Below are 18,418 nucleotides of genomic sequence, written 5' to 3'. Positions count from 1 at the left end.
ATAAAGCTGATATAAAACAGTTTTTTATTTCATGTTTTCTTATCTCAGATCTTCTATTAATCATTTCATATATTTCCATTGGTTAATCATAACATTTGCTATGGTATCAACTGAGGATATGATTGTGTAGTTACTAGATACTGAATTGTAAGTCGCTTTGGATAAAAGCGTCTGCTAAATGACCGTAATGTAATGTAATGTAATGTAATGTAATGTAATGTAGTTAGAAGTGTTGAACACTGGGCGTCAGTATTCTGCCATCTTGAGTTGCTCCTCGTGGGTCATAAGGAGTCTTTTCGTATGAGTACATAGTTTTGTGCTGCACTCTTTGTCGTTCTCGTTCCTGGTGATCCTCTGACTTCTTTGGGAATACTGAACAGTAAACAACACACATTCATGTCTGCATGCAAGGCTGTTCACAAGAATAAAGATGGTGAAAGTTCAACAACTTGTTCAAGGTTTTCATTTAATAAAACTCACCGTCTGCCGTCATTTGTCCACATGTCCACATGTCCACATGTCCACATTACACGCCGACTCCATGTGAAACGCCAAATAAAGTCTTTTTGTCTTTCTTTTCTTAGAAAAGAAATGCGATTGGGGCATCGACATTCCAGCAGATTAAAGTTTACATACAAATCACACAAACACCAAAGGCCCGTTATAATTGTTCGATTAGCAACCAACACAAAACACCATCTATGTACTGAACACGGTCACGAGTTAACCTTCACACTCATCATATATATATATATATATATATATATACTGTTGTCCTCTTTCAGGTCCCACCGGTCATCCCTGTCTTCCCGAACAGATCCCGCTCGCTCATGGCCGTGTTTGTATCAGACCGTGGTGCATTATCGTTATTAGCTGGATCAGTCCGACGTGGTTTAATCTGGTCTGGAACACATCCTCTGGTTTCTTTGACCTTGAGCGCAGATTGAGGTTGAGGAAAGCAAACTGAGAGGGTGGATCCGCGACATCACTGAGTACTTTATACTTATACTGGAGTGTGCTATTTAATGTAATAAAGAGTGGCCATATCTGTGGATTGTCTGGACCTTGTTCCCAATCTGCGGTCGACCTCTGCGAGAAATACTATCAAACTTCATCAGGACCCTCAAACACGGCTGTACTTTGACCTTCAGACTACAGACGAAATAGAATGTTAAATGTCTTTACAATGTGCATAAAATGGTTTGTATGCTGGCTGCGTGTATCACCCGCTCTTTCATGTGACATGTGCCCCGTCCATGTGTGTGTCAATAAAGGTGATCTGATTCTTCACACGTGGACACAGCTTCCTCTCAGGCGTCTGTTGAATCCTGCATAAACTGAAACACGTCACAGTTTCTTTGCACTTCTCATATTTCTCGTAGTGTCCTTGGCTGACTGGAATTTAGCTCTTGCTTCCTCGGCTGACCGAGACCTGATTTCCTTCTCAGGTTAAAGTTTTCCTCATTAATACTCCGACCTTTCCTCGATGTCTGTTTTCCTCTCTCTGTTTTCCACATTCGACTCATTTGTCGCATTCACGCACACGCTCACACACCCAGATATCACACACACCCATACACACACTCATACACACACACACACATTGGCCACATGGGTGCCACGCAAGTCTGTTCCACACTAACATTTTGCTCTTTTGTCATTCTCCTTTTCCGTCCTCCCTTCCTTTGGCCTTCTCTTTGTCTCCGTGGTGACAGCTCAGATCAGCGCTTCCTGTCAAACTGTCCGGCGGAGCTCGCTGCTCCCTGAGAGCTTTGCTCTCTGCCCTTAGATCTGACAAGAAATCAAATTCAAAAGAGTGTAAGTCTATGTGGGGACACACAAATGACAGCATAAGATGTACAGAAAAAAAACAAACGTCTTAGTGTGAAAGACGGTCGCGTTCGACCCACCTGTAGCCGAGGCCGTCTCCTGGCTCTCCTTCTCACGCTTCTCCTCTTCCTCCCCAGAAGAGGCCTCATCTTTGTCCACAGAAGACATGTCCAGGGAGGCGAGGTGGGCCAGCGCCATTCTCTGGACGGCTGAAAATACAAAACCGAACATAGAATAAAAAGGAAGCGCAAAACCGATTTAGCCTGTTTAAAGCGTCACTGATGGATGTGGCTGGCTGTGGTCAGAACTTTTTTCTTGCTCCTGTAGCCACACCTGTCTGTGATGTCACGAGGTCACGGTGTGCAGCTGAACATCACTGCTGCACGGTGAGAAGGTGAAGTCGATAACGTGTGTGACTACATCTAGAGATGGGGTTCATGTACGCATGAGTGGGGATGTCGTTATGATGACAGCAACACCAACACATTCTCAGTAAAACTATGGAGAAGATAAATCTGAATATATTGTGTACATATTCACATCAAATAGCGGTGTTTTTCGTGTGTACTTAGAATCGGGTGACGACGGTCGTATCTGTGTATGTGTGTGAAAAGCATGTTGCAGCTGTGAGCCCAACCTATAATCCAGGATGATCCAGAATGGACTCACAGCTGTCTCTGCTTCTAATCTCGCATAACACATACATTCACTCTCTCTCACTCACACACACACACACACACACACACACACACACACACACACACACACACACACACACACACACAGAGACACACACGCGCCTCTCACTGTGTTTTTTGGATACGAACATATTCCAACACAAATACAGACCAAATGGGAGTTAACCATAAAAGAATCAGGTCTCCCAAATTCTTCGTCATTTGTTACGTAAACTGACACATACACGCGTATGAAACACGCAGAGTGCATTCAAGGCGGTGCGTTTACCTTTTAGCGAGGGCGGCTGGTAGGTTGACGTGTGAACCAGTTTGGCTTTCAAGGCTCCATTTTCCCCCAGAACCCACTGCAGGAGCAAAGCATCCAAATCATGGGATTAACGAATAGAAGCGCGGTAAACGTTTCAGCCTGCGTCGGTGGAAACATCCCACACTGTGCTGCAGCCTCAGACACGTTCCAAATTATAATAAAACTGCTTTTGTCATTTTTTTTAATTAGTAGCATTTACTAACCCATTCTTGAGACGCTTCCCAGATCTTTCTATCCTCCACCTGTCCAACCAGACACGCTTGGACTTTCCCACCAATATCCTGGTATCCCTGACTCCCACCTGTTCATATTCCTAAATCATATCCACCTGTGGACACACCTGCCTCTCATCATCTCATCAGCCCAGTCCTTATGCCGGTTTGTCACGTTGTCAGCGCTGCTCATCGCCTCCGCGTCCAACCGTCTGTCCCCGTTCCTGTATATTAGCCTGATACCTGTCCCTGGTCTGCTCATGGGTCGTGACCTCCTGGATGTGTTTGACCGTTCGGTCTGTTCCTGACCACCGCCTTTCATGCGTTTACCCCTCATCCTGTATGTGTGCTTTAGACCGCTTATTGCCTCGCACACACACACACACACACACACACACACACACACACACACACACACACACACACACACACGTGATAGATACAGAATTGGCTCTCAGGTGAATTTCTTTTTTCGTGTTCACCCACTCTCTCTCATCCCACCTAATACACTCCTGCCTCCGATGCAAATACACAACCTTTCCAAGAATGCCTTTCTAACAGCCCCCACAGAACCAAAGAAGAGTGCAGCAGTCACGTTGTGCTCCTATTGTTTATAAAGCTTGATAACAAGAAGAGGCTTAAACGATAAAGAAGAAGCTCACACCCCTTACTCAAAACACAAACGTGTCAATCTTTTTCTGGAGCATCTCTTCCTCCTCTAAAATCATCGACGTTTGATGCTATATTGTAAGTGAGTCCAGCCGGTCGTTGCTCTTTGACTCTTCACTTCTTTTGGTGATGGTGCAGAAACATCTGATCTACCTGGTGAGGGCCGAGCTCTTCCTCCGGTGACGGCGGGTCTGTCAGTCTGAAGAGCGTGGCCGGTGTCGGCCTCCGACGTCGAATCTTACCAACGAGAAAGAGAGAATTCATCAAACCGTAATGTGTGTGAGTTTGTGTATGTTTTCCATATATGTGTGTGTGTGTGTGTGTGTGTGTGTGTGCTAAGCCGACGTGCATGGGAACACGGTGTGACAACGGTCTTTTGTTCAGCCTGGTGGTTCTTGGCATTACGTCTTTCTTTTTTTTTTCAGCCCAACTAATCTTCCATCTTTCAGATACGACTGTGAAATGATTCCCAGCTGTTGCTGCAGGTATTGTTACAGCTGTACTCCTGTAGTACAAGTGGATCTCTGTCCTCCGGTCACTCTGTGGGCTCAGAGAACACACATTCTACATGATGCCTCAACTCCACGTACGCAGAGTGACTCACCAAAAGCCACAGTTATGCAACTGAACTGGTGCTTTAAATTGCATGTGAGAAGACCGTTACACAACACAACTTTACAACAACATGGAGCACAGAATTCACTTGTATCAATATGTTTAATTGCAGGCAGCTATAACACATTTAGAGGTGCTTGTAATTCTATTTTACAAGCATTGTTACAAGTAGCTAATGCATTGTTCCTGATTAAACTACGCCAAAGTATATAAAGTAGTTTAAATGGTCAACCGACTACAGCATTAAAGTACTCCTGATATGTCAATGCTTCAATAATAATGAGCCAAAATAGTGACATTTTGCAGGAATTGTGGATTTGTTGAAATGTGGCATATAATTAATGCCATTGTTATTATTCCTAAAGGACTATGTTTTAATATCTCTTATACATTTGAGTATCTATTGTCTCTTTATTGTTTAAATTTGCACTTTGAGCTACATCTCTCATATGAAAAGTGCTCTACAATTATTATTAATAATAATAGTAATAATAGTAGATCCAACACTACTCGGGCCATTCTGCTTTCTAAGTACATTTCACCATTCCATAATAAAACACCTCCTCTTCTCTGGTTAACAATAACTGAGTGTTATGAAACATACAATAGATGCATCACTCTCCCTCTCCGTTGTAGCGCGTTATGGTAATACGACTGTTGTGAGATACGAGCGGCTGCCAAGTCAATCACGGCGAAAAGATTTGTGGGCGGCGTTCACTCCGGAGGAACTCACTCACTGCCTCCGCTTCACTCTGCGTCCTGGAGTCATACATATTCATCACTCAGGCACTAGGAAGAAGCACGCCGGCCGTTGTGTGTGTGTGTGTGTGTGTGTGTGGGGGGGGGGGGGGGGGGGGGGGGGGACGACACACTTAAATATGAATTACATGGCATCCAATTAGAGGTTAAAAATTGTGTCGACATGAATATTTAAATGCGGTACTCTTAACGAACATGAGGGGTGTTACACACCTAGACAGACACACACAAAACCAAATGCATTCAAAGGACCAAACCACGAGTTCAACTCCTGTTTGAGAACACGGTGACCTGTTCTGAGTGTTTTGTTCTAACACGGCTGCCAGAAGGTCAAGCACCTGCAGGGAACGCAGTCGCTCCGTCAGGCTGCTGCTGCGCATGTCTCAGCATCTACAGCTGGCTGGTAGTAGATCGGATTCTTAGCTTCGTAGATGTCTTCTGCTCGAATGGGCTGCATGTGAGGATGATCAATATGTGCAGCTGGATTGTAGAAATGAGCTACAGGGATATATATATTCTTTTAGGGATTTGAGTTTCTCAATGACAACTGGCCTCTACTCAAACAGCTTATTGTGTACAAAACCATGTATTGACATTTAAACCCACTTAAAGGCCTATGAAGCTTAAAACAGGCCTGATGCTTCATATCGTCAGGTGCTCAGAGAGTGTCTGTGTTTTACACACTAGCAATGAGTCACAGGCTGCATAAAAAATGTTAGGCATATCAAGTAGTTGATTTTTGGTGCAACCAGTGAGAGCGAGGACAGCCGGACGAAACGCTGCGCCAACTCGTCTGATGTGTTCATGCAGTTTTTGAGAACTATCCAGTAAAAAATGTAGAAATGCAGCAACTACAACCTCATTACCACAGAAAGAGGAATTAAAGCAGCACGGCGCTCCCATCCTAAATCAATAATCCTTCACCTTAGGTACTGTACGGTTACCTAACATTCATACCTCCATGCTTTAATCTGGATGTTTCTAAAACACAACGACAGCACTGGGTGTCCTAAAGAGCCTTTAGTAGAGAAATATCCACTTAACAATTAAGGCATAAATCCCTCGCTGTGTTCATACGAGGCTGCTCTGTGAATAATCCTGTGTGTAGAGCTTGATTTGATGGTCAACAAAAGACAAATGAAACCCACGATGGCCACATTTAACCTCTTGTTTTCCAGCGATGTATTTCTAAAGATGGATTAAAGAATCTGCTCATCAACCAGACAGCTTGACTCGGTGGTTCCTTGTAGGGTTAGGGTAGGGAGGGTTGAATCAGACCCGACTGGACTTCAGAGCTGCTGGCGGTGCGGCAGTGGACATGGGTTCTTGGCATTAGCTGACCCTGATTCAGGCCTCAGTCATCCACAGCTAATCTCTTTGCTTCTAATCAGTCTTCTCCTTGGCTGATGATTTTCCTCTCTTTCTCTCCCCCCCCCTCCCTCTTGTCCTTCTCAACACGTTGTTCTATTCATTCCCTCTCTCTACTTATCTACCTTATCTGTCTTTCCATTGCTACTTCTTGCCATTTCAATGCTAATTGTATGGCTGTGTTTTGGAAAAAGCTTGCACTCAACAACTTGGCTTCAACAAAGGGAAGAGAAACGCTCGACCAAACATCTCAGGGCTGCAGGAGAAGGCTCTTGATGTGACGACAGCCTTGTTGGCACTTGAAGCGGCCTCGAAGAACGGCAAACTTTGCAGACTCTGGAGCGGTCAGGCCGGTGTAAATAATTCATTAAGCGGCCTAATATCTGAGCAGGCCGGTGGTGGATTACAAGAACAGGTAGCAAGTGAAGTCAAATCTCCAAAAGGTGAAGAAGAAGAGCTCCTGATGAGCTACTGTCAAAGTCACTGTAATGAGAAGCGCTTCCCAGAAGTGACTGCAGCATGCTGGAGTCACTTGTGAAGGAGAGTGGTGGTTTGACGAGATCATGGGGCAGTTTCTCTAGTCACCAGAGATGCAGTCTGCACTGCGATGGTGAGTCGGGAAATGACAAAGAGAAACAATAAAAAGGCAGGATTCTCATTCCTTAATCGTGGATTATAAAACATATGTTTTGGATGATTGTTCATCCCGTCTGCTGGATTGCTGGTATGTTTAAGCAGTCAGGAAATGTAATTTTCAGCAACAGGTGATCCTATAAGGAGAGTTATCTGCGGTGGCTATAAGAACACGTGTCCTAAGCCGCGTTGTGACATAAGAACCTTCTGCGTGCTTTAAGGAGCGATGCTGCTTTTACTCCCGTGAGATCCATGCTGGAAGATTATCAGTAATCCCACGAGGTCCAGAGACCAGAGCGCCTTATAGGGAAAACCGACTCGGACCACTTGAGAGGGTCTTAGTGATTGAAGACTATGGACGTAATGAGCAACACGAGTAAATGAAGACTGTAGAGGACTGTAGGTTAGTCTTCAGGACCACTCAAAGCGCTTCAGCACCACGTGTCATCATTCACCCATTCACTCACTGATGGCTGGGGCCACCATGCAAGGTGCCAACCTGCCAATCAGGACTATCTAAACACTCACACCCGTCCGTACGCCGCAGGAACAGCCACCGGGGAGCAAGTTGGGGTTTAGTCGTGGACGTGGACGAACGGAGCTGGGGGATCGTACCGCCGATCTTCTGATTGAAGGACAGACCCTTGCTCTACCAATGAGCCACAGGTCACCCCACCAGACATGAAGCAGTCCAAAACCAGAGGCAGTGCAAGTTGGGCTGCAGATATCAGATCTGAATGCCGATAACATCCAAAAAAGGTCTCTCAGTGTTACTTTGACAACCTTTGTGGGCCGGACTGAAAATGCTGGTCTGCATCCGTCCTGCACGGGTCAACATGAATCCTGTTCACGCTGCACTACTTCACCAACATAGTGTCTGTCTGACCATGTCAGCATGTTTCAACAGCTTTTGGATTGGTTCAGCACAAGTGTCAGATAACGGCTACATTTGTCATAGTTATGTTTACATATCTCACCACCTGCATGTCGTATATGACTAACGATGTGACCTTCTGTGTTCTGTTTCACAGATGTGGTAGGAGCATTATTACTCAGGCACATAATCTCATTTTTTAATATTACTAACGGGGCTTTATCCCTCACTTCCTCCTCCTCCTCCTCCTCCTCCTCCTCCACTCCTTTTGAAGGGCAGCGATGCCTCATCACTTTTAAGGCCTCCAAAAAACGGAGGCTGCACAGCTCAGCTTAATCCCAGTGCTGCCCACAGATTTATACCCATCAGAATACAGACTGGTTACGTAACTGTCTGGCTGATGCGACAGAAAAGAGTCGACACTCACTTTAGTGGACTTAAGAAGTCAGGATGAAAGTTAGGAGGAAACATTTGCATCATTCCTTTCACCCGATCATACCAGGGAACGTGAAGGTACCAGTGGAGCAGCGGAGTGATGAGATGTTTTAAACGCACTGGTGATCCTGTGACGGGGTTTAGCTACGTGACCCAAGTTTGAACTCATTCGCCCACGCACACCACCACCACCACCACACGCCACTCTGCAGGGAACACGAACCACCACAACGCGGCCACCATCGCTCTCACCATCTCCACCTGTCGCGGGTCCAACTGGGTGGGCACGGAGGACGGCACCGAGAACTGGATCTTCCTCCTCGCGTCCTTGTCTGCCTCTCGCTCCATCACGTCCGCGTCTGCGGGCAGCAGCGGGTCCATGGCATCCAGCCTGTCACCTCCGCAGCCGAGCGCACAGCCGAGCGCACAGCCGAGCGCACCTTTTGTCGAATACAACAAAAAACGACAAAAAAGTCCAGTTCTGATGGAACCGCCTGCGTAAACTGTGTGGATCCCTAAATAGAACAGCAATAGAAGTCCCAGCAGTCCTCTGGTCTCTGGAGTTGCGTTTGACTTACTACTCTCTCGCGCCTCTCTCTCTCTCTCTCTCTCTCTCTCTCTCTCTCTCTCTCTCTCTCTCTCTCACACACACACACACACTGTCCGTTTGTGTCTCTCGCTCCCACCGTGTCTACTGTGTTGTGATGAGGAGAGGAGAGGAGAGGAGTGAGGGTGCGTGCATGCAGAGCGTGCGGAAGCTCGGTGATGCTTTCAGTTGCCGTCGGAAGAAAAAAACACGATAAAAAAAAACCTTGCAGTAACTGCAATGCCAAAAGTGGCCTAGTGGTCTAAGTGGTCATTATTAGTATTTCAGCCTATGTCCAGGGGACATGGGCTGAAATACTAATAATGACAATGTGTTGTAAGGTGAGTGTGTTTTTAAAAAGCACAACCTCCACAAGGGTTTTACAAGGAACATGAATATATTTACAGATACTTAAAATAACAGTGACAAAGTACAATAACCTCATTGAGTTATAAGAGATGCCATTGCTCTTTTTAATATATATATGTATATATATATATATATATATATATATATATATATATATATATATATATATATGTGTGTGTGTGTGTGTGTGTGTGTGTGTGTGTGTGTGTGTGTTATCAAGGGAGAGTAAAAAGAGCTGCTCTATCATATGTACTGTAAATACATAAGGGGTCATTTGGGAAATTCATTGCCATGGCAACAGTTTCTCTTTGCAGTGTTGAGTGTTGGCAGTCTGTGTGTGCGTGTGCGTGTGCGTGTGTGTGTGTGTGTGTGTGTGTGTGTGTGTGTGTGTGTGTGTGTGCTTACAGTGCAGTTGAGGTAGGAGAGTAATAATTCATATGCCGTATGTTGCTGCAGGTTGGCAGGTTAACAGTATGGGGACAACAATGTATTGCAGATATGATTTTCATATAGTGTCAATATGCTGCAGGTTCCTGGCCACGCACTCACACATAAGTGCTTCAGAATGTTGAGAGAGAGATAGAGAGAGAGAGAGAGAGAGAGAGAGGAAAAGGTGACAAGAGGATGAAGAGAGGAAGTGAGAAGCAGGCATGGAACAGACGGACTGCTCGTTGTCCTTGAGTAGATGCTTCCTTTCGGCCCTAACGTTTGATTGGAGAAGGGGGGCTCCGGTGTGTTGTGGTTCAGCCTGTGCTGAAGTGAATTTGAGAGAGGGTCTGGAGCTCTGACAGCTGCTGCTGACAGACCTGCTGCAGGTCTTCAGATGAAACAAAACGTCCACCTTGGAAACAAGAATAACGGCCCATCAGTGGCTCAGTTCACTTTTAGTTCAACTGTCGTCCTTGGAAGAAATAAAAATGAACAAACGGACAAACTGTTTATGAGCTTTTGCAACAGCGTGTCACGAGGTGATGAAATGAGAGAGATTTGCACATATTTAAACATCACAACATCCCATAATACAATCAATCCCCTCACAGAATGTTCAGATCTGCAGAGACATAATCTAAAGGATTATAGTATTATGACCACACAACAGATATCTGTAAAGAGTTCTCCATCAGTCATCAGCGATGTGGAGACACGCTGTCTTCTTTCATTCCAACACGAGGGGGCGCCAGCCCACTCAACGGTCCCTCGTGGTGCGCTGCTGCTGAACAGTGGTGGAAGAAGTATTAAAGCGGACACAGAGTAGGAACATCATCACAAGTCCTGCATCCAAAATATCACTGAAGTAAAAGTACAAGAGTATTATATTTAAAACAGTATAGCAGCATAAAATGGATGTACCTGCAGCAAGTACCTCAAAATTGTTCTCAAGTACAGTACTTGTGTAAATAATTAAATGGAGGATATTTAATAATAATAACAATTACAGTTACAGCTCGTGCAGCTGGACTCTATATGGACTTTACACAAGTTCATGATCAGAATATACAAAAGTTTAGCAAATCCATTTTGGAAGAGAATATGTTATAATTGTATTAAATCAGACATGTTGGAAACAGGTTTGTATTTCATTAAATAGGCCTAACATGTAAATGATCATATTATTCTTTAAAGGTCTCAAAATACAGGAATGAAGTTGAAAACTTCTAATTCCATGAATGTTATAATGTATCTATAAAATGAAGACCTCACTCTGCATCATGTTTAATATTTAGTCAAAGGAATGACATCACTTCCATTCATTTTTTCCCCCAGACGTGCACTAACCTTGTATCACCGCTAGATGTCCCCCACGCGTTGCTGGAGAAAAGGACACAAACCGAGAGTCCTGACAACCCACCGATGATGATGATGATGATGATGATGATGCACAGATAACAGCGTTATTTCAAGGTTATGAAACCCCAAAAACCGAGCAGTTATGACACGAAGTAGTTTTTAACCTCAAAACTCTGCTCTCCTCTTTAAATGAACTCACTCAAAGACAACCTGAGCGAAACAATACAGTAAAGCAGACTCTCGTCATTTTAAAACACAGTTCTGTCATCGAAGGTTTAATGCGGCCACTGAAGTATTACGGTAATCACACTCAGCTTTGAAAGGTATGTCCTGTAACAACATGAAAACCTCAACATTATAAAACAAAATCATAACAATCAAACCATTATTTTACGGGGAGACAGATCATCTCCAGCTCCTCATTATAAACAATGTGTGTCTATTGTTACTTAGTAAAGAACACATGCCTCCATGGAAATACATATCAGTGCAGCGTGGAGAAAAACCAATCAGAATGTCTACATCTAAAATACATGATGTGTTTTTACTAATATACTGTAATGTAATGACCGTTCTTTACATTTGTGTCCCTTCGGATCATCACACAGAGGCACCGTGTCGGGGTGTGACCCCGGCTATGAATGTCTTCATCCGGACAACCGTGACCACAAATACATTGATCTAATCAGTCAAACATGTCGGTTGTTTCACTGAAAAACCCAATGAACTGTTCTCCACCATCATATAGTGATGATGAGCCTTCTCTCTCTCTCTCTCTCTCTCTCTCTCTCTCTCTCTCTCTCTCTCTCTCTCTCGTCCTGCCCCCATCTTCTGGCCCCCCTCTGCGCAATCTGTGCCTCAGCCACCTTTTGGCACCAGCCCGCCCACCGGCACCTGTGCCAGGCCTGGCAACCCAAACCAAGAAACTCTGCTTTGGCTCAGTCCAATTGACTCGTTTAGGCAATTGCACCCTGACTCTGATCTTTACGGCGGGTTCCTTATTTATTGCGGGCCTTTGTCTCTACGCACTTTACTGTCTCACAGTTCTGCGCGGATCTAATTGTTCCTAATGGCCTATAATGCGTCTGATTGTATCATTAAAATATTCAATAAATGTCCCCACAGGGCTCATGTGGATTATTTGTTGGTTTTCCTTATCCAACAAAATCATTAGCCTATAAGTAATCCTCTAACAATCCAATATTATGTGGATGATATCATTCTAAAATTGATCATAATAGGATTGCTATAATTATTTCTCTAAGGGGATTGTTTCCCTAAACCTTCTATATGAGATTAACCCCGTTTTTCCCAAAGATGGAGGCTAACAGAAGCTGTCTGAATCCAGTGCGTTGGGTTTTTTTTTGTGTGTGCCATTCACTGCTTATTCCATTTTCTCTTTCAGCTCAGTGACAGATGGCGAGTCCCTCTCCCCCCAGGGGGAAGCCAGTCTCTGTGAATGCGGCCGCATGTCAATCACCGGCTCTCATGTGATGGCTCTTGCCAATGACGTGCCAGCCATATGGGCCTGGCATCAGAGCTGGTATGTAACCCACCCAGTCCTGCCTCTGAGGTGCCACACGGATCCCTCCACGCGTTTGGGTTGGGGATAGCAGCAGCAGCAGCAGCAGCAGCAGCAGACAGAGAGAGAGAGAGAGAGAGAGAGAGAGAGAGAGAGAGAGAGAGAGAGAGAGAGGTGTGAGAGCAGAACACAGCGCCTCGCCTGCACAAGCATCCGTGCACAGGGCGTGTGGATGTGATGCCCACCCGGAGCGAGATGGTGTAAACAAACCCGCTTTGCCCCGTCACTGAGCTCCACCGCGGAGGTAGGTCTCTGATCACATATGACAATATCAGATATGGATCAAGATTCAGTTTGTTTTTTTGTGTCTCTTTGCGTGTTAATGCCTGTTGTGTTGTGAGGGAGGGAATCAGAGTGACAGAGCATTTATCAAAAATAAGGGACTATTTTCTCTTCTGAAATCTCTCGCATCTTTTTTTTCTCGCATTTGAGGAATAGATCGCTTTTTTTTTAAAAATCTCTTCTTCAGGCTCTGTGTCGCCGCTCCTATAGATCTAACGACGTTCAATAAGTAAATATTGGTTAAATAGATTCATAAATTCACATTGATCCTTAAGAGATATGAGATATGAGATACTCTAGCACTGCTGTATGCATCATTTGCATCATACTACGTTAGAAAAGAAGTACCGGAGAGTAGAAAGAGTTTTGGTAGAAAATAGAAAATATAAAGATATGTGTGTGCATATTTGTGTGTGTGTGTGTGTGTGTGTGTGTGTGTGTGTGTGTGTGTGTGTGTGTGTGTGTGTGTCTGCACGACGCGCATCAGCGCACTGTGGGGGTAGAATTCTCCGTAGAGATACACAGGCTAATTGACAAGGTATTGGTTGGCATTAATTACATTGTGCTTACAAGATTATAAAAAAAGAAAGAAGAGACGTCCTTGGACTCCACGCGCACAGCTGAGCTCTGAATAACGTGCAGATGTTACAGCTTCTTACACATTTCTGCTGAAATAAATAACTTTGTCTGTTTAGTCTGGGTTGCTGGTGAATCGGTGGCACCACGGGTAGAAGCGGGCACGCGTCCGTTAAGAACGCCTTTAAACGAATTATCGTGATCAAATATCGCATTAAAATCGGCTCGTGTGACCCTTTAAATGCAGCGTTGATTAACGAGAAACGAAAAAGCGACAATGGAATTTTTAAAAAAAAGCTCGATATATGAAGCACATTCCATCGCGTTCTGTTGTAACGGGCTAAAAGTTCAGCAACGGGAAAGATCGTGACGTGGTTTCTGTCTGTGGCCCTGCGGTCTCGAGGGTCCAAACATGGGCTTCATGAACCCGCAGAGGTTCTGACCCTGAAGGCACATTTCGACGTCGTTGTATTAATCTGCAACGATTCATACAAAATATTTACATTTTTTTTTGTAATCACAGAAACTCAGGTGAGCTCTTCTGGATGAATTTAAAGCGGATTAAATAAAAAACAAACCTGTTAATTCAAAGACGTGACATGTTTGGGACCCAGCGGTCCGGTGAGGCCCGGCTGTGCTGGAATTCCTCCAGGTTGGTAATTTATAGGACGAAGGAGGGACCCGCACCATTAATGCGTCCCTGGGGGACCAGCTGAAGCAGACTACAGCACCGCTCCCCGCGCCGGACTGCTGGAGGGCACAGACCGAGGCACACGCTGAGGCCGATGGGTGGCCCACACTGTTGCTTCATGCCATCAAAATCCAATTTTATTTAATTTTTTTAATAAAAAAAAATATTCACTCTTTGTGGAATCTGTCTTCTATAAATAAATAGGTGGGAAAAAGATCTGCATCGTGTTTTAAGGCCCCATTTTTCACTTCAGCCTCTATCAATGAACTGGATTCATGTCAGGATAAACATGATAACTGATATTATAAACGTACTGATAAATACCGCGGCTCGTTTCTGTTATTAATGACAATGTACGGATTAGTAGTGGTAGTCTATTTTAATTGGGAGGGACATAGCAGCCTCTACGGCCCTCGTGCGTTGTCAGCGCACCTACGGGTGCGTACACGGCAGCAGGGCGCAACAGAGTCCAGATAAAGTGTCGATCGTTTCTGTTGCAGGTTGCTTGCCACGATGTTGAGCCGTCTGTTCAGCGAGGTCCTGCCGGACGTCCAGAGGCTCGCGGCGGACTGGGCGGAGGACAACGAGGATGAGGACGGCAAGAACAAGGAGGAAGAGCACGATCCCTGCGACCTCGAGGACGACGACCTGGACGAACCCCTGGAAGGCAGCTGTCGAGCCGAGTCTGAGATGGCCGGCGACGACGACGAGGATGATGAGGCCGAGGAAGAGGAGGGCGACGAGAACAGCGGAGACAAACCCAAGAAGCGCGGCCCAAAGAAGCGCAAGATGACGGCGGCGCGCGTGCAGCGCTCCAAGTTGCGTCGCATGAAGGCGAATTCGCGGGAGCGCACGCGCATGCACGACTTGAATTCGGCGCTGGACAATCTGCGCAAAGTGGTGCCATGCTACTCCAAAACCCAAAAACTCTCCAAGATAGAGACTCTGAGGCTGGCCAAGAACTACATACTGGCCCTTGGAGAGATTTTACGCAACGGGAAACGGCCAGATGTGGTGGCCTACGTGCAGATGTTGTGCAAAGGCCTGTCCCAGCCCACTACCAACCTGGTGGCAGGTTGTCTGCAGCTCAACACCAGGAACTTCCTGACCGAACCGTGTTCAGACGGAGCGCGCTTCCACGTGCCCAGCTCTCCTTTCTCCGTCCACCCGTACTCCTACCGGTGCTCCCGCATCTCCAGTCCTCACTACCAGCCCGGCAGCGGTGCGCTTAACGTGCGGGGCCAATCCTACGCTTCTGGGTACGAGGCCGTGTACCCGCCGGGTGGGACGTCCCCTGACTATAACAGCCCGGACTACGAGGCCCCGCACAGTCCTCCCGTCTGCCTGAACGGCGGCCTGTCCGGCAGACAGCAGGCGGCCCCTGAGGCGGACAGGAACTATCATTACTCTATGCATTACTCCGGACTGACCACGTCTCGGCCCAGCCACAGCATACCTTTCGGGCCCTCGGGAGCGCGCAGTGGCGGCTCGCACTCGGAAAACATCCCGCCTTTCCACGACGTGCACTTGCACCACGACAGGGCGGCTCCGTATGAGGATCTCAATGCTTTTTTCCACAACTGAGCCCTCGCAATCAGACGCATTGCCCCTCTAGTGACAATCCTATATCACGTGTAGTATTGTGGGGGAAACAAGAGACGGAGTCCTCTGATTACCTTCTGTGTTCCACTGATACCCCGTACCGTTCATCCTATCAACGTGTGTCCAGTGATACCCTGTATGCAGAATGAGCGCAATTGACATAAAAAGATGTATAGGCCTAAACATGTTATGACACAACAGAAATAAAATAAAAACAAGTTTTATAACTGTCTGATATGATCGAACAATTCTTCTTCTGAACATCGTCGCTATACCGGGCTGTGTTTGAGGTGTAGGCCTGAAGCTTCATTAAATAACAACACATAATGAAACAAATGAAATACAGAGTTATGATCGAGAGTCTTTGGCTGCAGTTAGTGGTTCAAACATGATTCTGGAAACAAAATGGACACTGGTTTCAACACAAAGCACTTATCTTTCGGTTGTTTATTTAAAATACATTTAAAGGGTCTACAATGTTTATAGATGACACAAATAAAATCTAGTTTTCTGGGGAAATATTTTTTTAATTGAATGTAAAATATTGCCTATTGTGCTCTATATTTATCTTAGTTTCAGCTTTACAGTTAAGAATGTATAAGCTAGAGGGGGAACTAAATATTGACATGGATTACAGTCACCTTGCATCACTAAATATATATATATATATATATATATAATATATATATGTGTTTTAATAAGTGCATCAGCCTGTAGCATCTAATATAATATATACACAATATACACATATGATATGATAATGATATCATATCATATGTGAAGATAAAAGTAACTGACAGACAAAACAATCTGAAATGCTGTAATTAGATGAACAGCTACTCATAATTAAAGATTCATGTGACAAAATGCTTGCTCTCAAATAATAAAAGGAACAATGGATATTGGGCAGTTAAGATATGTAGAAATAAAATCAAATGAGCAGAGGGCACATTCCCTCTGAAAAGCCTGAGACAAAAGACTCGTCCTGTGTGAGCTTTACTCTCACAGCAGTCTGGACATTCAGGACATTTTGAATCTGAACCTTAATTAGACGTTCCATTCATAAGGACTTCATCCTGACAAATGTGATAAATGCGTGTTTCCTTAGAGATCACCTCGGGGTGGAATTATTAAATGAGTGAAAATGAGATGCTATTATTCAGATCAGATGGACCTGTAAATACACATGCATCACAACCACCTATGTGTTCACAGTTCAGCAAGCTGCACACAAAGCAACTCAACTGTTTCACCTACATTTTAAACAGAGAACATGTACATCTAAGTCATTGATACTCGACAAAACCACTGATGTTTGAGCAGCGACAGAGAGATGATTTTAAACCACAGTGAGCTCCTGGAACCCGAGAGAGACCGACAACCCCAATTCAAGAAGCAAACACACATTTTGACCTTTAGTTTTGTGCGTTCTTTGTCTCTATAAGTCTTCACTACATTCCACAATGTAATAGATGAGTTAGAGAGTGAGCAAAAGGCCTCAGCCACATGGAGCAAGAGAGGAAATCATCCCGTACACACATGTGCATTTTGACATGAAGGTGCTCAGCATGGGGGGGGGGGGCGTGGGTTTGGGCCTGGTCACATCAGCATCTGTCACACTCCAGGTGTGTGTGAGTAACACGATGATGTTGCTTACAAGGCACACATTTAAGTAATCCATTACAACAACAAACCACGTCTTTCATCCTACCAAATGCTTTCTATATTGCAAAAGCTGATATTTTCACAGGCAGTTCTGAGAATATTAAAATTCAGGCTTCTTTTTTTTAACATTGCAATAGTTGCACATTCCTGGTATTCTAAACAATATTTAAATGGAATATGTGATTTGGCTTGCTGTAGGCTATAGGTCACATCATTTGGTGATTTCTCAAAATCAATAGTGGGAGCATGCAGGCTCCATCTCTGGACCGCCGCCCCGGTTCCCATATGTTGCTGCTGACGTCCAGGGGAAATCAGCACCGGGCACCGCAGGGTGGAAACGGGCCCGTCCAACACTGACCAGGGCAACAAAAAAAACAAAACAGGAATAGAGGAGATGTAAGCAGATTCTACATGGCAAGGACTCACACTGTCAACATATGCATGTATCATCATTTCATTTTGTAACATTCATAATTTGATTTAATTGTTGCCTAGAGGCTCAGCTGACTCAGTGAAAGAGTCGGACAGGTGCAGAAACCAGGTGAATCACATCATGGATAGACTCTCACACACACACACACACACACACACACACACACACACACACACACACACACACACACACACACACACACCTCGCACCACACACTCCAAACAGTCACTAGCACCGCTGATAATAAACACACACACACACACACACACACACACACACACACACATAAAGGAACCAATTTGAAGCCTTGATGTGATAATTGGAGCAAAAAGATACTTTTTTTATATTTTTGTGAGATTTTATATTTTGGTCATCTTAATATAACAGCTTTGCTTTCTCTGACATTATGACCATTATGAAGATTATGAACATTATGAGATCCTT

At 44.9% G+C, this 18,418-nt stretch overlaps 2 protein-coding genes across 2 annotated transcripts; one reads left to right on the top strand and one right to left on the bottom strand.

Annotated features, from left to right (window-relative positions):
* Positions 1-448: 448 nt before the first annotated feature.
* On the bottom strand, positions 449-9,093 carry LOC137886761 (protein phosphatase 1 regulatory subunit 1B-like). Its single transcript, XM_068729371.1, has 5 exons — positions 8,653-9,093; positions 3,870-3,953; positions 2,797-2,872; positions 1,911-2,039; positions 449-1,791 (listed from the first exon to the last, which is right to left on the bottom strand). Exons 1-5 carry the CDS (start codon positions 8,779-8,781, stop codon positions 1,658-1,660), a joined length of 552 nt encoding a protein of 183 aa, XP_068585472.1. The 5' UTR covers positions 8,782-9,093; the 3' UTR covers positions 449-1,657.
* A 3,566-nt stretch (positions 9,094-12,659) lies between these two features.
* On the top strand, positions 12,660-16,108 carry neurod2 (neuronal differentiation 2). The gene is made up of 2 exons (XM_068729375.1): positions 12,660-12,969; positions 14,775-16,108. The coding sequence occupies exon 2, from the start codon at positions 14,788-14,790 to the stop codon at positions 15,856-15,858; it is 1,071 nt and encodes a 356-aa protein (XP_068585476.1). The 5' UTR covers positions 12,660-12,969; positions 14,775-14,787; the 3' UTR covers positions 15,859-16,108.
* Positions 16,109-18,418: the final 2,310 nt, after the last annotated feature.

The sequence above is a fragment of the Cebidichthys violaceus genome, unplaced genomic scaffold (assembly GCF_023349555.1).
Source record: "Cebidichthys violaceus isolate CVI_PGR_0920_01 unplaced genomic scaffold, fCebVio1.0.p SCAF_45, whole genome shotgun sequence".
Classification (NCBI taxonomy): Eukaryota; Metazoa; Chordata; class Actinopteri; order Perciformes; family Stichaeidae; genus Cebidichthys; species Cebidichthys violaceus.
This window is presented reverse-complemented; position numbering and strand designations above follow the sequence as displayed.